Source organism: Dermatophagoides farinae, chromosome 4 (assembly GCF_024713945.1).
Source record: "Dermatophagoides farinae isolate YC_2012a chromosome 4, ASM2471394v1, whole genome shotgun sequence".
NCBI classification, from domain to species: domain Eukaryota; kingdom Metazoa; phylum Arthropoda; class Arachnida; order Sarcoptiformes; family Pyroglyphidae; genus Dermatophagoides; species Dermatophagoides farinae.
In genome coordinates, this window is record NC_134680.1 from 5,323,927 (window position 1) to 5,345,785 (window position 21,859).

At 29.7% G+C, this 21,859-nt stretch overlaps 4 protein-coding genes across 4 annotated transcripts; 3 read left to right on the forward strand and 1 right to left on the reverse strand.

Annotated features, from left to right (window-relative positions):
- Window positions 1-350: 350 nt before the first annotated feature.
- Window positions 351-4,809, forward strand: LOC124490710 (transcription elongation factor SPT6-like). Its single transcript, XM_047053257.2, has 5 exons — window positions 351-429; window positions 484-2,204; window positions 2,274-2,417; window positions 2,489-2,742; window positions 2,817-4,809. The coding sequence occupies exons 2-5, from the start codon at window positions 504-506 to the stop codon at window positions 4,276-4,278; spliced, it is 3,561 nt and encodes a 1,186-aa protein (XP_046909213.2). The 5' UTR covers window positions 351-429; window positions 484-503; the 3' UTR covers window positions 4,279-4,809.
- A 5,271-nt stretch (window positions 4,810-10,080) lies between these two features.
- LOC124491160 (uncharacterized) lies at window positions 10,081-15,119 on the forward strand. Its single transcript, XM_047053786.2, has 2 exons — window positions 10,081-11,287; window positions 11,507-15,119. The coding sequence occupies exon 2, from the start codon at window positions 11,796-11,798 to the stop codon at window positions 14,070-14,072; it is 2,277 nt and encodes a 758-aa protein (XP_046909742.2). The 5' UTR covers window positions 10,081-11,287; window positions 11,507-11,795; the 3' UTR covers window positions 14,073-15,119.
- On the forward strand, window positions 14,950-16,474 carry LOC124491161 (U3 small nucleolar ribonucleoprotein IMP4). The gene is made up of 4 exons (XM_047053787.2): window positions 14,950-15,119; window positions 15,224-15,332; window positions 15,448-15,641; window positions 15,768-16,474. The coding sequence occupies exons 1-4, from the start codon at window positions 15,117-15,119 to the stop codon at window positions 16,368-16,370; spliced, it is 909 nt and encodes a 302-aa protein (XP_046909743.1). The 5' UTR covers window positions 14,950-15,116; the 3' UTR covers window positions 16,371-16,474.
- On the reverse strand, window positions 16,384-21,854 carry Upf2 (UPF2 regulator of nonsense mediated mRNA decay). The gene is made up of 5 exons (XM_047053785.2): window positions 21,411-21,854; window positions 19,182-21,332; window positions 18,889-19,104; window positions 18,247-18,819; window positions 16,384-18,175 (listed from the first exon to the last, which is right to left on the reverse strand). Exons 2-5 carry the CDS (start codon window positions 21,111-21,113, stop codon window positions 16,781-16,783), a joined length of 4,116 nt encoding a protein of 1,371 aa, XP_046909741.1. The 5' UTR covers window positions 21,114-21,332; window positions 21,411-21,854; the 3' UTR covers window positions 16,384-16,780.
- Between the last annotated feature and the right edge of the window lie 5 nt (window positions 21,855-21,859).

A 21,859-nucleotide genomic window follows, 5' to 3' on the forward strand; every position in this document is an offset into this window, starting at 1 on the left:
ATCAGATAGCCAATATATGACAAAATGGTCATTGGAATTTCATTTTATGCCATAATGATTATAATAGAGAATATATATATACGTGTGTGGCCTTGTATTTTTTCCATCATCATCATCGTAATCATCGTCATCATTCACATTTGAAATATATAATAAATTGATTTGAATAAATAAATGATGATAAATGTGAATAAATAATTGATCCCATCATCAAACGATGATGATGATGATGATGATTACAAGTTTTATTTTCAATTCAAAAATAAATATCATTCGAAATGTTTGTAAAAAAAAAATTGCAAGTCGTGCTGCCATCTATGTTTTTGAATTCAATGCTTTTCTTCAATACTTTTCGAGTCGTTCATATTTTCATAGATGAATCAAATTTCAAACACAGAATTTCCGCTAATCATCGGCCAAATACCAAATGTACGTTGTTTTTTTTCTGATTTCATTTTAAATGAATTTTGATTTTCACATTAGTATATGTTTTGTTCGTGACAATGGCTAATTTAATGAAAAAGAAATCCAAAAATGGTGATGATAATGAAAGAAATGAGGTTGATCTCGATTTAGATGATGATGATGATGATTATGGTTTATTTGAAGATAATCTATGCTGTCGAATCAAAAGAAGAAAAAATCAATATTGTCATTTAAGACAAATTGAAAATGATGATGAAGATGATGATTGTAATCTAATTGCAAAGAAATTATTCGTCATTGATGATATTGATAATTTCAATGCCGAACTACAAATTTCAAATCAAAACATTCATAATCTTGTCGATGATCGATTCGATAGGATTGATTCAGAAACGGACGAAGATTCTAATGATGATATTGAAGATGAAAGTGATAAACATGATAGAAATCAATTGTCCACGAAAAGTTTATACGAAATTTATGAACCAATAGAAATAGAACATAATTATCTGGCCAAATCGGATAACAAGATTCGTACGACAAATATTCCCGAACGTTTCCAAACACGATCAATTCCGGTTACTAAAGCCAAAGCGAATGAAATTCGTAAAGAATCTCAATGGATTTATCGTAATCTTTATGAAATACCAACGATAACAAAACAGGATAAAAGTGTTGAAGTTCCACAACCGTTAGCCGGCACTACTAAACCACGATCAGCTATGAATGCTATATATCGAATATTAAATTGTATTCGAAATGAAAAACTTAGCATACCATTTTTAGCCTATTATCGTAAAGAAGAATATTCACCTGATCTATCTATCAATGATTTATGGTTAATATTTAATTGGGATGAAAAATGGTGTAAATTGAATCAAAGAAAACAGAATCTTATTGAACTATTGAATAATATGCAAGAATATCAATTATATGAAATGATGAACAAACCGAATGAATCATTACCGGATGATTTTCGTTGTATAACCCATATGGACATACAAAATGTACAACATTCCATTCAATCGTTTGAAGAATTTAATGATTATTATATTCATTTTCAATTGTATTATGGTGATGAATTAACAAAAATGAATCAATTTCTAGTTGAACAAGAACGAAATACCATCGAATGTGGTGATCAAAATCAAAATCAGGAATTGGGTGCAAATCAAACCAATAATGTTAATGAAGAATTTGAAAAAAATGTAACCATCAGATTTAGAAGATTTAAATCAACAAAAAAAGATACGTATCCATTTTGTCGAAGATCTGGTATTGGAAAAATGGCAACAAAATTTGGTTTAAAACCAGAACAATTTGGTGAAAATATATCCTGTAATTATCGTAAACATAAAATCGAACAATATGAAAATTATCCGTTAGAGATGGCACAGAAATATGTGTCAAAATGTTTCAATACAGCTGAAAATGTTTTACATGCAGCCACATTTATGGTTGGTAAACAATTATCTTGTGATCCATTGGTACGTAAAACGGTGCGACAAATGTTTTATGAACGTGCTACCGTTACGGTTAAACCGACGAAAAAAGGACAAAAAGAAATTGACGAATCACATGCATGTTATACAATGAAATATCTACGAAATAAACCAATTTCAAGTTTCACTGGTGAACAATTTATTCATCTAAATGCAGCTAAAAATAATGATCTTGTCAATATGATCATTTCGTTGAACAATAACAAGGATAATTTGGCAAACAATGAAAAACCATTTGAACAATATTTCAATGAGATCAAATATCTCTATCAAAAGGTATTCATTTCATTGGTTGAATGATGATTGCATTTGATTATGAAATTTTTCCTTTTTTTTCACTCATAGGACGAATTTCGTAAAACTGTTCATGATTGGAATGAACAACGAAGTAAAGCATTATATATTGCTTTTGATCGTTTTCTTTACCCTGATTTGGTCAAAGAATTTATCGCTAAAATTTTGACTGAAACACAACATACAATCATACAGGTTAGCAGCAAAAATTTTTTTTCCATTCATTAATGTAATGATAATGTAATGAACAAAAAAATTTTTTCTAGCATTGTGCTAATAAATTGGCTTCATATTTAGCAATTGGCCCATATGTACCGAATTTTGTACAAGCTGAAAACAACCATAACGATTATGATGATGATTTTAGCATACATAACGGTATACGAATTATTGGTTTTGCATATTCTCATTGTGAAGAAGAAGCTAGCTATTGTGCTTTGATAGATGGTAATGGTCACTTAGTCGATTTCATTAAACTTAAATGGACTTCTAATGAAAAAGATTATGATAAACTGCAAAAGTATGTATGATTTAAATAATGTAAATTTTACAATTAGAAAAAAATTTCTGATTTTTGTTTCATTTTATTTCTAGATTTATTGTTGATAAAAAACCACATGTAATCGCTTTGGGTACGCATACAGTTGTTATCAAACATATTCGAAATGAAATTATCGCTATGATTCGTAATCTACATGAAACGAAAAAATTCCCATTAATAAATGTAGAATTGATCGATTCAGAATTGTCATCAATTTTCATGAATTCTAAACAAGCTGAAACTGATTTTCATGATCATCCACTTAAATTACGACAGGCCATATCATTAGCCAGACAACTACAGAATCCATTATTAGAATTTGCTCAATTATGCACGGTGGATGAAGAAATTTTATGTCTGAAATTTCATCCATTACAGGATATTGTATCGAATAAAACATTACTAAATGCATTGTATGCAGAATTTGTTAATCGTGTAAATGATGTTGGTGTTGACATTAATCAATGTCTAGTTCATCCATATAAATCATCAATAGTGCAGTTTATTGCTGGTTTTGGTCCACATAAAGCTTCTCAACTATTTCGAACGTTGAAAAAACAACAACCACCATTGCTGATGAATCGAGCTCAGCTATATGAAAAATGTAAAATCGATGAAAATATCTTCATTAATTGTGCTGGTTTCATCCGAATCAATAAGGATTCATTTTCCACTGATTTTGACAACGATACTTGTATCGAATTTTTAGACAGTACTCGTATTCATCCTGAATCTTATAGATGGGCTTGGAAAATGGCCATCGATGCTCTTCATCATGAAGAATGCGATGATCATGTAGTCAAAGAATTTGAAGAAATCATCGAAAATCCAAAAAAACTTTATAATATTGATTTGGATAAATTTAATGAAAAACTTCACCAACAAGGCTATAATCATGGAAAACAAACACTACAAGACATACGATCGGAATTGATTGATCGATATAAAGATCGACGAATTCCGTATCAGCCACCTAATAATGAAGAAATGTTTCAATTATTGACCAAAGAAAATCGCTCTACATTATACATTGGACGATTGATACAGGTTCGTGTTATCGATATAGTACGACAAAAACCAACAACCGAACAGTTGAAACAAGCAAAGCCGATTCATGTTAAAAATGAACTTTGGAAATGTTCATTATGTTTGAAAAATTATTGTAATGATTTTACTAAAGTATGGGATCATATTAATGAAAATCAATGTCCAGGACAAGCGATTGCTGTTCGTGTATGTTTAGAAAATGATCTTACCGGTATTATATGGCTAGAATTTCTTTCCGATAATCATGTAATAGATCCACTTACTAGAGTGAAAGCAGATAAACTAATACATTGTCGAATATTGAAATTGGATATGGAAAGATTTTCGCTTGAACTAACCTGTCGTACATCGGATCTAAACAATGTGGATAATCGTTTTAAATTGGTCAAAGATAATCATTATGATTTTGATGAAGAAAATTGTGATTTTAAAAAAAAAGAAATTAGAAAAAAAGAATCTGAAATTTAAAACAAAATGATGATTTCTTATCCATCCAACTTTCTACAAATATTGATTTCAGACAAAAAAAAATCATCGATTATTGAATATAAAGAGAGATCCAGAAAGTTCACAGCGATTCAAATGGTCCTTATATTCGTGTTGCAACATCAAACAAAAAAAAACGAAAAAAATAACGCCCGCTGTCAAGGCCATTACATGATCCATCAACGAAAAAAAAAAATTTAAAATTAAAAAAAAAACGTTTGTTGTTTTTGATTTGATTTGATTTTTATTTCAATTTTTAAACGAAGAAAATTGAAATTGAAAATCTGAATAAATTGTTTTTTTTGTCTTCATTCATTTTATCAACTTCACACACACATACACATTTACCACTTGTACACAGTTCATTCTCACCTTTTCGATGATAATCGACATCGAACATATGATGTAATTAGAGAGGCAAGTAAAAAATGATAATAATCATAATTCATAATCATATATATACAGTATATATGATCGATTGATCGACGACATTGGCATCAGTAAACAACAACAACAACAATAACAGCGATGATAACAATTTTTTTTTTGTTCACTAAATTGTTTTGCATTCCATATTGTACTTGTTCTTGTGATCTTTATGTGTTGAATGTGTGTGTGTGTCTTTAATCATAATATAATAAAAGTTAGTTATTTGTTTTGTTTTTTTTTTGTTTTACATTTTTTCATTTAGTTTGTTCCATGTGTTTTATGATTTTTTTGTTTGTTTGTCATATTGTAAACAGAAAGAACATAATAATGTAAATGTGACTCGTGTCTGTGTGTGTTTATTATTGATAAACCCGATGAATTTGTTCTTGATCAAATCAATCATAAAAATCGAATATATAGTTTTTTTTTTGTTAAAGCTTGTCGAACATGAAAAAAAATAAGGATAAACAGGGATTTCAATTGGATTTTGTTCATTTGTTTGTCTTAAAATCTTCAGGTCGATGATGGACATGATTTTTTTTTTTGCTGTTCGTTTGTTTGTTTGCTGGACAAACCGATCAAATCGATTTTGATGCCAAAAATGAAGAACAGATATATATATGGCCATGGCTAAAATGTTTCCTGGTGTTGATTGTCGTCGAAAAATCGATTGTTTTTTTTTTTGTTTCGATATCGATAATGGAATATATTCGAATTGTTTTTCAGAACATCATCACATTTAAAATCACGATGAGTAAACGATGATCAATTTTTTTTAAATTCATTATAAAATGAAACAAATAATTCAGTTCTAAAATAAGATTTGAAAAGTGAAATTTTTTTCATTAAAGAAGAAAAAAAAACATTTATCCATCCTACCTATTCATTCATTTATTGAAAAAAGCCTGTAAGATATCACTGAAAAAAACTCGATGATCTGATGATCCATATCAATCAATCGATCGATCGATCGATTATATTCTAATAGCTATGATTGATCCGTTAATCCTTTTTTCATCATCATCATCATCATTGATCGAAAGATGTATACATCATACAGATGTTCAAAAGTCGTATTTGTCAGATTTGTCAGAAATGTCCAATATTTGAATTGTCAGCCATTTTCATCATCATTTGCCATCAATGACTTAAACAAAACAAAGAAAAAAAAACTTACAAAAATAGAATTCAATAGTAATAATGATTGAAAGTTTTTTTTCAAAAAAAAGAACAAAATGAACTGAAAAAAAAATAAAACTTGAAACGAGCCAAAATTAGAAGAAAAATAAATACCGTGTTTTCTCGTCGATTTGCCGCGGGTTATGACCGTTTTTACATACATCTGCACTTTATGTGACCATTGCAACCAATATCTCAAAAGCGTGTGCTGGTTATCGTCTTGAAAATACGGTATATACTCAACAACAAGTACATCCGGTCGATCGTCATTATCATCCATTGTAATTTGTAATTTTGGTATTTAAATAAAGCAGAAAAAAATCGTTTGTTTTTTTTGGAAAAAAAACCAAAAACTCTGATATTTGAATCCGATTAAAATTGTTTTTTCATTTTTTTTTTTTTTTTAATAGGTAACCATACATTGGTTTTGGGTTTCTATTACTACCATTACCACTTGATGGATGGTCAATTGAAAAAATCATCATCATCATATATCAATTTTTTTTTTGCCATAAAAAAATGAAGAAAAATTACCATCATAATCAATTGAATTAAATTTAAATAATCTTATTTCATTTCATCTGTACCGATTTAGTTGATTCAATAATTCATAATTGAACATTTCCTCACACAGCAATGACATTTGTACTATATCGTGCTATTATTATCATTTTTGGAAAATTAGAAAAAAAATCAAAGATAAGTTTTGTTAGAAAATTGTATGATCATTGACCGAATGACCGAATTTTCTTCATTTTTTTTTTGCATCGGATGCTTCTGTATATTCATTTTGTTCAACAAAACATACAAATAAATATCGAATGATGATGATTATTGGTCAAAATGATTAAAATATTTTCACATTTTATAACCATGCGGTAATTTCATATCATATATTAAACATTCATATTTTTTTTCTTTTCAAAAAAAGAATTGATTTGATTGATTCAAGTTTCGATCAATCAAATTTGATCATTATGACTGCTTCTTCTTTCATTATGGCTAGCCGATAATCGATATTGATGATCGATAATGACCTCTGAAAACAATTGAAATTGATCATGTTTTTTCTGTCGTTGTTATTGTTGTTATTGTTGTTGTGGTTCATTTTTTTGCTTTTTTTTCGTAATTGAAACTCTTTTTATCGATCAATCGAATAAATGATGGATGAAAATTAATCCAGATGAACAATGAGAAAACAAAACATTAACATCAATCAATAGATGGTCAAAGTTCAACAGAATTAAAAAAAAAAGAAAATATCGGACAGAAAAAAAAATTTTCAGGTAAAGCTCATTTCAGATTGTTTTTTTTTTTTTTTTGATTTGAACAACACAACAATTAATCCGTTTAATTAGTTCATAGCACATAAATCACTTACACTAATAGTAGTGGCTTTGGATCTGAATGGCCTTGTACTATGTATTTTCTATGTACAATATCAATTTGACCATTTCCATTTCCAACAGGTGGCTAAATTCATTTATTTTGTGTTATTTTTTTTATATCTAGCATTCAAATGACATGGAACATTGTACAAAAAAAAAAAAATTCAAATATTCGACCGACGAATATGGTAAATAAAATAAAAGAAAAAATCGTGAATATCATCAATGTATATTGCTGCCTGTGGCTGAATAATTAAAACCCAATTATAAATGAATGAATGAATGAATGGAAAACTTTTTTTTTCTGTGAAAATTTTTTTTTGTGTTTGAAGATTTAATTATCACCAAACACACAATCCATGTTAAGCTATATTATATTATGGATATCACAATCTAATGAATCTACCTGCAAAAAAAAAATGTTGATCACATTGAATGGTGGATAATTATGTTTTTTTTTTCATTTTCATTACATATGTAACATATGGATTTTTTTTGTTGTTGTTGTTGTTGTTCGTTCGTTCTTTTATTCACTCTTTTCCGGTCCAAACATTATATATCAATTGTGATTGTGTATGATTATGATTATGATGATGATGACGAAAATTTTCAATTGTTTAATATGATAAACAAATAAGTCAATCTTAATCGGTAAACATGTACAGTACAATCATTGAAACAAAAAACAAAAAAATGAAATTTAATGAAAAAAAATCATTAATGGTCTGTCTGACTGCATGTTTGTTTGTTTTATTAAATTAATAATCACATTAAGATGATCAATTCGTTTGATTGAATTGTACACACACACACACGTCTTACACCATTCAAATGATAAGTGATCAATGGGGTGAATATTTCCAAAAAAAATGATCAAATTTACGGAAATATTTAAATGAAAAAAAAAGAATTTTTAAATCAAATCTATAATTATTGGACAAATGATGGTCATCACCATCATCATCATCATCCTCATCATCATCATCCTCATCATCATCATCTGTCATGGGTGTCAAGAAAATTGTTTTTTTTTTTGCCAGAAAAAAATAATAATAAATTAGATTTAATTTGAATTGGGCGAAATTCAGAACACACACAGAAAAAACGAAAAAAAAACCGGCAATCATCATGTCATCATTATTGAGGATCATCATCATCATCATCATTGGAGTTACAAGAAAAAAAAAGTTGAAAATGAAAAAAAAAAATAAAAATTTTTGTCGTAAAGGACACTATTGTCATATCGATGATGATGATGATGATAACAACAACAACAACAACAACAACAAAAAAGTCTACGAATGTAAATGTTATTCAACAAGAGATGTTTTTTTTTGTTATACAAACTCGTGAATATTTTTTTTTCATGTCTCATGTCGACAACGCTTCTTCTTCTCGTGTTATCCAATTGATGATGATGATGAAAAAAAAAATCGAATAAATTCAATTGTAAAATTCAAAATGAATTGATCTCACACACACATGTTTACCGGAACCTGTATATTTTACATTCAACAGCAAAAAAATGAAACAAAATGATCTGAATCAATTTTTTCAAGTATTGATAAAATCTGCATCATCATCATCATCGTCATCATTTCATGGTCTCACTAGCCATAGAAAGAGAAAACAAACCAAAACTGAGGAAAAAAATTTGTGAAAAAAAAACGAAAAAAGATTGTGAAAAGTTGTTTTTTTTTCACTTGAAAATTTTTTATTTTCCGGTAAATATTACCGATTTTAAATAAGAAAAAAATCTTTTTTTTGAGAAAACGAAAAAAACTTTTTTTCTTTTTTTTTGGACCAACCAAACCCGGCTTGAACAATTTGACATATAAAAAAAAACACACACACACACACACAACTCTCACTTTTTTTTCTAATCATTATTATCATCATCATCATCATCATCAATGATGTCCATGTCCACCAACAATTTATATATATATGAGATTGGTACAAATATAACAAACAACAACAACAAATGTGATGTCTACGTGTATTTTTTTTTTTTTTTTGACTTTTTTTTCTTTATTTTCGATCCAATCATCATCATCATCATCATTATTTTATTTTATTTCATGATTGTGTGTGTTCGTGAATGAATGAATTGGAATGGAACAAACAATCCAAATGAAGATGATGAATGAATGAATGAATGAATAAAGGAGGATGGAAAAAAATTGTTCATTTCTCTCTCTCTCTCTCTCTCTCTCTTTACATAAACATTCGAATTTGAAATTTTTTTTTTTGCCCATAGCCAAACTTTATTTATCTCTTTCTCTAAGTTTTGATGATTCACGATAGCTTCTTCTCTCAAGTATTGTTTCATCCCCCCCTTTCCATTACACAAACACACACACACATGGATCCATCATTCTCACCGAAAAATAACCGGGTATTTCTTTCTCAATTTTTTTTTGCTGCTGTTGATTTCATTGTTTTCATTTATTGTCCAAATTCAATATGATTTGTACAAGATAGTAAGATCTGTATGTGTGTGTGTGTGTGTGTCTAGATCTCTTGGTGTTTGTGTGTGTGTGTTGTATTTGAATAGTTTCATAATCGAATATATGAAAAAAAATATCGATATGAAATGACATGAACTTATAAGAAGAAGAAGAAAAAAAAACCGCGTCGAAAAAAAAAATATATTCACCATGTAACATCAACATTGTTCATTTTGGCTATTTCGGTTCGATGATCATCATCATCATCATCATCGTTTCTATCATTCATAGAAATAAAAAAAAAACAAGCAAAGTGAAAACAAACCAAAATAAAACACACATTCGATTCGACATTCATTTGTTTAGGTTGTTGTTGTTGTTGTTGTTTTTTTTTCTTCTTCTTCGAAAATTCCCATAAAGGTTTGGCCATGTAACAATTGATTGTTCCGGTTCGTTTCGTTCATCTTGTTTCATGATCGATGGTCAACATTGTCATTAATAAACAATCATAATAAGTGAATGTTTTTTTTTGTTTTTGTTTTTGTTTTATTTGGTTGAAGAAAAAAAAAATTATTCCATTCTATTACCATAATTATCATTATCAGCAGCAGTAGTTGCCTTCGACCCGACACTATTTATGATTGTGTCCGTGTGTGTGTGTTTGTGTATGTGATCAACAAAGAAATCTAAATTATTCATGTACATTTGATGTTTTGATGAATATTTTTTCATATTTTTTTTTCTTGTTCCACGAACAAAAATCTACATTTTCAAAACGTGAAATTTATTTGGTCACATAAAACATACACACAACATGACAACAGACATATATTTTTGTTTGTTAATTTTCAAATCGATGAACAATGGATCAATCTGATGATTATTTGATGATATGAAAACGCTGATGATCATGTATGTTTGGTGATGGTGGTGGTCATCTTATTCGTTGTCACTCAATCAATCAATCAATCAAAATATTGATAACAATAAGCAATGATGATGGTCGTTGCTGTCGTCGTCGTCGTCGTCATCATCATAAAATGAAATTAGATTTTTCATAATTTCGTTCTCCTCCCAAAACAACGTAATTGATCAGCCATCATCATCATCATCATCGTGATTTAAGCTTCTTCATCATTCTATCATCTAACGAATAAAATAACAATAACAATTAATCAATCAATAATCAATCATCATCATCATCATCGTAATCGATCAACCAGATATTAACAAATATCATTTCAAAAAAAAAACAAATATAATTGTTCCATTTTTACCTTTCGTTGTCGTTTAATTTCCGTTTTTTTTTATTTTATTTTTTGATTCAAACTGAGAAAAATCCAAGTTTTTTTTTCTTTATATTCATTTTGTGTATCTCATCTGTGAATGTGCGTGTTATCATAAAATTTTTTTTTTCTTCAACATTCAAAATTTGGTTAAAAATCTTTAATTATGAGATCAATAACAACAACAACAACAACAACAACAACAATGATCATATTAAAACAATGGCAAATCAATAATCGTTTACTTTACTCGATTCAGGTATTATTATTTGATTTGATTTAAATTTGGCTTAATTTTGAAAAAATTGAAATTTCTATTTTAAAAAAATCATCATCTTTATTGTGATGACATGATCAATTATATTATTTGATATATATGATAATAATGATGGATTTTTTTTCATTCTTTTTTTTGATTGTCTTTTTTTTCTATTTCTGGACGTTTTTTGCCACATACAAACGTTTGCATACAATGAAGCCATATTTGATTATGATGATACTTATGTTAAGATCTAATCAATCATCATGTATCATCAATGATAACAGCACTAATATTAATAATAATAATAATAACATCACCAATGTGACAACCAATTTGGAAATAGCCAATAGCATAAATTTGCCATCATTATTATTACCAATAGCCAAAACTTCAGATGATAATAATACAAATCAAAATGAAAGTGAACAACAATCATCAATCAAACGATTCGATTATGGTGAATCGATTGGATATTTAGATCGATATAAAAATCCAAATAGTTGGAATGAATGGAATGAAAATGGCATCTTTGATGATGATAATGATGATGAGGATTTTGGTGAATATTTTGAATCAGATAATTGGCCTGAATTTAGTCAGGCATCATCGAACCATCATATTCAACATCGACCATTTGATCAATTGCAACAACAACAAAGACCAAATAATTTTCAATCAAATTCGAATAATAATAATAATAATTATAATAATCAAGGAAATGGTAATTTTGGTCCAAAGCAATGATAATAAAAACAATAACAACAACAATTTGATGCAACAAGGAAATTTTCAACAATCACAACAACATTATCAACAGAATGGTGGACCACAGGGACCTCAGTTCAATAATAATAATAATCAAGGACCAATGAATTATAATCAAGGGCCACCTCAACAACAACAACAACGACAACAAAATTTTAATCAAGTTTCACAGCAGCAAAATAATCAGAATCAAGGTGGAGGAGGATGGCAACAACAAAATAATCAAAATTTTAACCATGGACCATCACAACATCAAAATAATCAGAATCAAGGAGGAGGAGGGTGGCAACAACAAAATAACCAAAATTTTAACCATGGATCATCACAACAACAGAATCAACAATGGCAACAGAATCAGAATTTCCAGCAAGGTCCATCATCAATACAACAACAACAGCAACAATCCAATTACAATAATCAAGGAAGCTATCAGCAGCCACAACAACAAAACCAGAATTTCAACCAAGGTTCAACAATGTCACAAAATCAAGAAGGATGGAGACCATTACGACAAAATCAGAATTTTAATCATGCTCCATCTCAACAACAAAATCTAGGTGAATGGCAATCGAATCAGAATTCTCAGGAAAATTCTCCACAACAACAACAAAATTATGGTCAAGGCCCCCAAAATTTTCAGCAAGGACAACAATCACCACAAGGACAATATCAAAATCAAGGCCAATTTCAGAATAATCCTAATCAACAACAATTCAACGGCAATAATCAACAGATGAGTCGTAGTAAGAAGACAATTCAAGCTGCTGTCATTACACATCGTCCCGTACAATTTATACGCGTACCTGCGACTCAATCACAACAAAATCGTCCACCAATGGTTTTCAATCTAACGCAAAAAGATCATGGCCCTATCGTTTTGAATGTTAAGGACATTTTTAAAACTCCACCGAAAACTCCTCCAATTTCCGAAGAACAATTCTTTGGACCATTACCACAAAATAATGTTCAACAGAATTCACAACAACAACATAATAATCAGCAGCAAAATTTTAATCAAAATTATAACCAACAAGGTGGTCAACAGAATCAAAACTATAATCAACAGGGTCCACAACAGAATTTCAACAATTCACCGATGCAGCATCAACAACAAAATCAGAATTACAATCAAGTTTCATCGACGCAGCAACAGGACCAGATTTACAACCAAAATCAAAACAATCAAAAATCCCATCAACAAAACTACAATCAAAATCAACAGCAAAATTTCAACAATGGCCCATCGCAACCGAATCAAAACTATAATCAAGGACCACAACTAAACCAAAGTCCACCATCACCGTCACAACAACAACAACAAAACTATGATGATAAATCCTTTCAACAACAACAACCTGATCAATTCTACGGATCTTCGAATCAAAATAATCATGAAACATTTGATGCAATCATACCGGAACAACCAATCTATGATGATCCACCAGTACAGCCTATGCAACAATTTTATTCACCACCACAGCAGCCATATTTCAATCAATTCAATGGAGCACCACCACCTGTAGTACCGGTAATGCCGATTCAGATGCCATTGCAAATGGCCATGCCTTTGCCAGTACCTATGGTTCAACCACAACAACAACAGAATTTTGCTAATAATAATTATCCACCAAACAATTTTAATAATCAACAACCACAGCAGCAACAGGAACAACAGCAACAACAAAAACAACCGGTTAAATCGAATAATTCGAATAAAAATCAATCTGGCAAACAGAAACATTTATTATCCAATACAAAGAATAAAAAATCAACAATTAATTTTCATCGTCGTCCATCTAGATTTCGTTCACCAATGATGAATTTACGTAATCGTTTTAATCGTTTTCATCAACAACATCGTTATCCAATGAAAGGATCACATAGTGTTAATAGTGTACGATTAGTATCACCATCAGTAGCCACTCGTCATAAAAAGAAAAAACGTACATTCAAAAAACTAGGTAAACGATTGAAAAGTTTAATGCATCAACGTCGTCGTCCATCGTTTATCGGGTAAACAACATGAATAGACATTGAAAAAAAAAATATCAAAACTAATTTTGTGTAATGAACGGAAAAGCATTTATTTATTTCAATTCATTTATTTTCACACACATACACACATTTCATTCAATTCGATTAGATATTCGATCTATTCGGGTATATTTATTACTACAACTTGTATTTTTTTTTATTATTATCACATCACTTGGTCATTATCATCAATGATGATTTTTTTTATGTTTACTTTTATTATTGTAGGAATCAACGAGTTATTTTTTTTTACATTCCCATTAATATAATACAACATATAACAACAACAACAACAACAACAAACATCTTTTTTTTTTATTCTTCATTGCTTCTTCTTTTGTATAATATTTCGATCTCCATTATGATTTATATATATATATTGTCATCATTATACTGATGTTTTTTCTTTTGAATGTCATCCATTCGATTTTTTTTTTCGTTGATTTTATCCTTATCATTATTATCAAAAAGATTATCTTTTTTTTTGTTTTGTTTAATATTGTGTGTTGAACAATTTTTTTTTTCAAACATCAACATTTGTTGTCATCGTTGTTGTAAATTTTCTTTTCATATTTTGATTTGATTGTTGTTTGTGAATTACATTTTTTTTTTTAAATATGTTCATTGTCAATCTTTGTGTTGTACAATATTTTTCAACAATGTATCTATTTATCTCTTTTTCTTTATGTAATGTGCGGGTGGTATTTATGTCCAGATTTTTTTTAATTTTATTTTTCATTACAATAAACATACATAAATATAAATACCGAAAAAATTTAGAACACAGCAACATTCAAATTCGTCAATCGCTGGCTATTCATACATTTATTGGTCGATCATGTCGAAATAGTATATGCACGTGTTTTGCTTTTATTTTTTTTTTTTTTTGAAAATATTTTACCTTGTTACAAATCTGGATTTTCTTTTTCATTTTGAATTTGATTTTTTTTCCTTCTTATTACTTAATCAAGTTTTTTTTTCTTATTTGAATTGTAATTTTTTCCGAATTGTCAATGTGGAATAAAAAATGGTAAACATTGTTTTTTTTATGTCCTCCAATGAATTCATTTATAATTTTCCTCATCATTTGATTTTGATTTCTAAATACAAACAAAAAAAAATACAATTCAATAGATTCGACGTCAACAACGGTTACGACGCGAATATTTGATTCGTAAATCTCAGGAGGAACAAAAACGAGCGATTACAGAGAAAAAACAACGTCTTAAAGATGCCCTTCAGCGTAAGTATTACGTGGTGACAATTTTGAAATTTTGTCTATTTGAATTTCAAATGTCCATCTTTTATGTTTTTTTTTTAAAAAAATTCATGATTTTTTTTCACAAAAAAAAACATAGAACGAAAAAAGATTCCCACCGACCTAAAAAATGATGCATTATCATTACAAAACACGCTTGAATGGGATGACCCGGCATCCGAATTAGTTACATCACATGAAGATGATGAATATCGTTGGGCTGGTGTTGAGGATCCAAAAGTGGTCATAACAACATCACGTGATCCAAGTTCAAGATTAAAAATGTTTGCCAAAGTAATGATTATTTATTTATTCAATTTTGTTGCATAAGCCTTTTTTCACATCACATGAGAGATTTTTTTTCATCTAAAAATATCTTTTTTTTATTGTTTGTTCTATTGTCATCGATTTGTTCTGTAGGAATTCAAATTAATCATACCAAATTCACAACGAATCAATCGTGGTAATTATCATATGAAACAGCTAATCCAAACATGTAAAGCGAATAATGTCACCGATTTTATTATCATTCATGAAACACGTGGTAATCCGGATGGATTGGTCATTAGCCATTTACCATTTGGTCCAACTGCCTATTTTCAGATATTGAATACGGTCATGCGACATGATATACCTGATGTTGGTACAATGTCTGAACAATATCCACATTTAATATTCGATAATTTTAGTGGTAAAATTGGTCGACGTGTACAGAATATTCTTCGTTATTTATTTCCCGTTCCAAAAGATGATAGTAAACGTGTAATGACATTGGCTAATCAAAATGATTATATATCATTTCGTCATCATGTTTATAAAATGATTGATGGCCGTGTTGAATTGGCCGAAGTTGGACCACGATTCGAATTAAGACTATATGAAATCAAATTAGGTACGATTGATATAGAAAATGCAATCGATACTGAATGGGCATATCGACCATATATGAATACGGCTAAAAAGCGGCAATTTTTAAGTGAAAAATCAAATGATGATTCAGATAATGATGAAGGCAATGATTAATTAAAGAAAATTATTTTGTTTGTTTTACAGAAAAAAAATGTCAAATTGTATAATTCTGTTTTTATTTTTTCATTAAATTAAACAATGCACAGAATTGACAAAAATTTTCATCATTTCATTCTCACAAAACAAGGAGTGCCACAACGAAAGTTGAATACGCCCACAATGACCATACATTCATTCGTATTTTTCCACCCATTATACATGTATTAATAATAATAATAATATGGGCCTGTTGTTTTCACTGTTCTGATGATGATAATGTTTTGAATTAGTTTCAAAACCTGTTATAATAACCTGTTGATTTCATTCCTATTTTCCATGGTTAAGTTCATTTCGTGAGAAAAAAACTATAAAAAAATCTTCAGCTTCAATTAACCACCAATGACATCATTAACAAAGATAGATGATTATTGAAAACGTCTGCGATAATTAACACCACCACCACCGCCGCCGCGATAATGATGTTGATGATGATAATAACCACCACCAGTAGATCTATTGTGTTGATAATCAGTTATCGATCTAACATTATTACCGATAGAGCCAACACTGGAATTTGAAGTATTTGGACTTTGATCTTCCATTTCTCGCCGTTCATTGAAGCCAAGAATCAATTTTTTCACCTGTTCTTTTTCACGTTTCTGTGCTTGTTCACGAGCAAGGAAATTCTGTACTAGATCCGAATCGGCCGGTACTTCAATCGATCGTAATATTGGTTTATTAGATTTTTGATTTTTAGTCATCACACGGAAATTGAAACTTTTCGTTTCTGTTTCCTGTGATTGTTGATTTTTGTTATTGTTTGACATAGTCGATGGTTCCAATGAAAATAATGATGATTCATAGCCACTACCCAATTGTCGGGCTTTATTTGTATCTGAATCACGTTCGATTGGTATGACAATTTCAACATTCATACGTTGTGTTACCTCTTGTGAACGTGAGGTGAGATTTTCCATCATTAAACGTTCAAAATCACGTTGAAATAAATCATCCTCTTCACATGGATGTATTCGTAGACCACCTCCTCTACCATCATTCGATTTGTTATTTTGATTTTCATCACTATCATCACCATCATCGTCATCCTCATCATCCTCTTCCTCATCATCAATATCTTCATTACTATCTAAATCACCATCACTATCATCAGGATCGGTATTAATCATATCCGCATTATTATTATCATCATCATAATCATCTTTTTGTTCGACTGGTTTTTGCATAATTGGTCGGGGTGAACCATCACCATCATTATAGATATTACCAATACTACGATCTTCAATTTCTTCTTCATCACTATTGTCATAATCACCATCGACGCAGCCTTTACTACCGGAATTATTATCACTATTAATATCGCCATCATTATTGAGGGGATTACAATTGACATTATTATTGCCGTCATTATTATTACTATCTTTTTTTAGTAAATTTTTTTCATCATTTTTCTTTTTGTCGCCACCATTTTCATCGATTTCATTTTCAGAATCCTCTTTGATTGGTTCGAGTTGCCCATCATTGATGGGTGGTTGCATGTTTGATGAATTAGTTGATGGTGTTAATACATTCTTAATTGATACGTTTGAATTAGGTAATACATCTTTAACATTTTCAGCCAACTCTTTCAGACGTTTTTCCAATAGTTCACAAGATTGTTGATATGATTGAGCTTTTTTAAATTTTGGTCGTAAAAATTGTAAAACATCAGCAAATATTGCATCAATATAGAACAAAGCCATCTGATCGATTTGTTCAACAGGTAATGAATTTATATACGATTTTTTTAGCCAATAATAACGCTAAGAAAATTTGAAAAAAAATTATTGATGGTTAAATTTTGTTAATAATTCATAAAAATAAATTTTCTCACTTGGAAAAAGAATAGAAAAAAATCCAATTTTTTCTTAGCAGCTGGTGACATTAAAAAATGGCCACAAATATGTAATATTTGAGCGACCAAACGAAGACGCATTAAATTGAATGGTGGATCCATAGGACTTTTTCCAGCATCATTATAATCAACGCCATATATCAACAAGGAATACATTACATTGAACAATAACGTTGAATCAACAAGATTATAGTTGAAACATTCGGCAAAAAATTTTATGGTCGATATACGACGTTGATTATATTCTAATGAATTCATTTGCTTCCCAATACGAATATTTTCCAATACAGTGTCCATTACCATCAACACTGTTTGTGATCGATGTTGCGAAAGATTGGATAATAGGCTAGCCAATGCTGGAATATTATCACATTTAACTTTCCATGCTGATGCCAAAGATTGAATGGCAAATGCATTGATTTCTTTATCATTCCAATCGATACGTCGAAGTTTTTTCAATACATTCGATACAGTTTTTCGTGATAATTCTGTATAAACCAAATGTTCAATGTATTGATGCATTACAGGTTTTGTTTGTATGTTACGAGCAGCCTAGTGAAAAAGAAAATTAAAAATTTTTCAACGTCATATGTAACAAGAAATTAAAAAAAAAACACTAACCGATTTATCTTCAGGTGTAACCGAATAATATGCATTCTGTATCATTGTTTCATATCGAGTGTTAACATACATGTGATTCTTCAGACGCATCATTTGTTGTAATAATAAATTGGTCATATGATGTGATTCAGGGCAACGATATAGATAACGGCCACAAACTTCAAATAAATTACAAGTCATTTCAATGTGATGATGATGAAAATCCGATAATAGAGTCTAAATTGAAAATGATGATAATATGATTAATTAATTAATAATATATATCAAAACTAAATAGGCTTAAAAAAATTTACCTTAAGAATTTTGAGCGCTTCCGTTTTAGAAAACAAATTGAATTTGACCAATTCACCGATGAATCTTACAATTTTCACCTTACTTTCAATGTATACTTGATCTTTTTTGTAAAAATTATAACGGAATTGATTTTTAAGGCCAATACAAAGTTCGGTGGAAACACTTGGCATGATTGGTGCTAATTGAGCAACAAACCGTCCATAGAATGGTAATAAATCCAAACGGGTTCGTGGCACTCGAATCAATACATCGACCAATTTTTTTCGATTATTTTTCGTATTGAATGTCGTTGCAAAATGTAGGGCGGCTTTATCGATCAGATCACAATTAACACAATTAGGAAGACTAGAGAAATATGTATCCAGCTGATCTTTGGTTGCATTGAAATTAAATTTTACAATACGGATTTTGTTTTTATCATATTTCATTGTAGATGAATCTGGATCGACATCATCATTTTCATTCAATAATGGTACATCTTTGGGATCTGGTATAGATGTATCATCACCTGTTAATATTAGATCATCTTCTTTGGATAGGTCAAGATTTTGATCGGTTTCAATTTCAGTCGAACTACTTGCTGGTGGTAGATTTCCATCGTTTGATTCACCATTTTCTTTACCAGAAGCTTCATTATTATTCGTAGCCATTGTCGATTCATCTTTAAGACTATCTTTATAAAGCATGGCCGGTACTAATGATTTTAAATCAGGAAGTTTTTCATAGAATATTCGTGTTTCTTCATCATCCCATATGGATGGATTATTTTCTTTGAAACGATTTAGATCAAACAAAACGGCAGTTACATTTTCATTTTTCATCAACATAGTATCATTTTCCAATGCCTGTGTGTCGATATCGGGCATTTCTTCATCGATCAGATCGGCAAATGTTGTAGCTGTTTGATACAATTTTTCAAATTCAACCGATTTGGTTTTCCATTTTTCTTGTAATGCTTCAGATACTTCACCACGTGTTTCAAGGCTACGTTTCATATCGTTTTTCAAATGGAAAAGGTATTTACGATCTTTGGATATGTGTTGTATTAATGAATGATAATAATCTTTGAGTAATGTTTGAACACCTCGTTGTCGTTCCACTGAAAGAAAATCGCAAACAGGTAATTGTAATTGGAATTTTTCGGCCAACATTCGTTGACGGCGTGGATAAAGGCCGGCAAATTCTACACCATAACCACGACAGAATGCCACCAAAATGCTTATATTTTTATGTGTTTCTTTATCGGCATTCGTTAAAATTGTAAGTAAATTTCCCAACGCTGGTAATGAATCTTTGGTCGTGAAAATGCCGGATAGAATTAATTCGGTAAAGATTTTTATGTCGACTCGCATTTTCGATGCATTAAACTGATCAGAAGGTTTCCGTGGAAGATTTTTATTCCAAGCATCGAATAAATGAGCAGCAAAGTCACAATAACGAAGATGAAGAAATGAACAAATCTGTATGAACATTCCGATTTCATTGGCTTTAATTTTCGTTTCCACTAATGCCGTAGCCAATTCAGAAATGAAACGAGATAGATTAAGATTTTCTAAATCTTTCATAATGACATCTTTATTCGATTCAGTCATATTACGAATTTTCTTCACGAATGCCGTATTCTTTTTGATCGAAGTATCTAACTTGACGAATAAATCTTCATCCGGATATTCAATATTTGATACATTGTGTTCATAACGTTTTTCACGTTTCTCTTTATATCTTTCAGACAATTCTTTGATATATTCTTGGATCGATTGTTCTTCTTGTTGTTGTTGTTCTTTATCGTTTTCTTCGCTTTTATTATTATCATCTTTATCATTATTTTTGTTTTCTTCGCCATGATTAACTGTTTCTTCTTGTTTTTCTTGATTCGTTGCCGAATTATCGGCTTCATTTTCTTCACTTTTTTGCATCGTTGTCACCACCATCAATATAATGATATTAATCAAATCAAATCAAAAAAATATTTTGCTTCCAAAAACAAACTAAAACTTGATAACAAAACCACCAGAGAAAAAAATGTATTAGCCAGCAATTTAACCATCGAACGATCAGACAGTTCCAAAACAATCATCAATCAATCAATCAAATGATTTTCTCTTGAATTTTTTCAATGTTGTTATTGACCAATTAGAATTATATCGTATCTATCAATGGATAATAAATGAGAAACAAAAATGATTATGATACGTTATGATAATCATCGAAAATTGACAAATACCGACCTTGGTAAGAATGAACATTTCAAAATTTTTATCACGTTTTTATTTCTTTGTTTTTGCTGCTCATACACCGAACACATTCACATACGAACAAACACAAACACACAAAAGTCACAAAACACTGAACCTTATAGAATAATTTGTTAAATTTTTTTAATTATATTTTGCCACTCAAAATATGACCACAATGGAAACGAAATTTTTAAAATTCAAAACAATCAAAATTTCAACTTTAATCCAATGATGAATCAGCAATTTAAATGTGAAACATTTAATTATCCACGTGAACGATGATGTAAATTTCGATAATTCGAAATACCGCACACACACACACACAAAAAAAAACACACGGAGAAAGAGAATTGATAGTGTAAAAAAAAATCAGTCAACACTTAATCAGTCATGGCTGCAAACAAAAAAAAATTCCATCCATATTTATACGATAAAAGTTA

What these genes read in the sequence shown, in the direction of transcription:
- LOC124490710 (XM_047053257.2), top strand. Translation starts at nt 504, where the DNA reads ATGGCTAATTTAATGAAAAAGAAATCCAAAAATGGTGATGATAATGAA. An exon ending in CACAACATACAATCATACAG is followed by an intron (nt 2,418 to 2,488) that starts GTTAGCAGCAAA and finishes AATTTTTTCTAG; the next exon opens with CATTGTGCTAATAAATTGGC. An exon ending in GATTATGATAAACTGCAAAA is followed by an intron (nt 2,743 to 2,816) that starts GTATGTATGATT and finishes TTTTATTTCTAG; the next exon opens with ATTTATTGTTGATAAAAAAC.
- LOC124491160 (XM_047053786.2), top strand. Translation starts at nt 11,796, where the DNA reads ATGAATGGAATGAAAATGGCATCTTTGATGATGATAATGATGATGAGG.
- LOC124491161 (XM_047053787.2), top strand. An exon ending in TCTTAAAGATGCCCTTCAGC is followed by an intron (nt 15,333 to 15,447) that starts GTAAGTATTACG and finishes AAAAAAACATAG; the next exon opens with AACGAAAAAAGATTCCCACC. An exon ending in GATTAAAAATGTTTGCCAAA is followed by an intron (nt 15,642 to 15,767) that starts GTAATGATTATT and finishes TTTGTTCTGTAG; the next exon opens with GAATTCAAATTAATCATACC.
- Upf2 (XM_047053785.2), bottom strand. Translation starts at nt 21,113, where the DNA reads ATGGTGGTGACAACGATGCAAAAAAGTGAAGAAAATGAAGCCGATAAT. An exon ending in TTACACCTGAAGATAAATCG is followed by an intron (nt 18,820 to 18,888) that starts GTTAGTGTTTTT and finishes CTTTTTCACTAG; the next exon opens with GCTGCTCGTAACATACAAAC. An exon ending in TTTTTCTATTCTTTTTCCAA is followed by an intron (nt 18,176 to 18,246) that starts GTGAGAAAATTT and finishes AAATTTTCTTAG; the next exon opens with CGTTATTATTGGCTAAAAAA.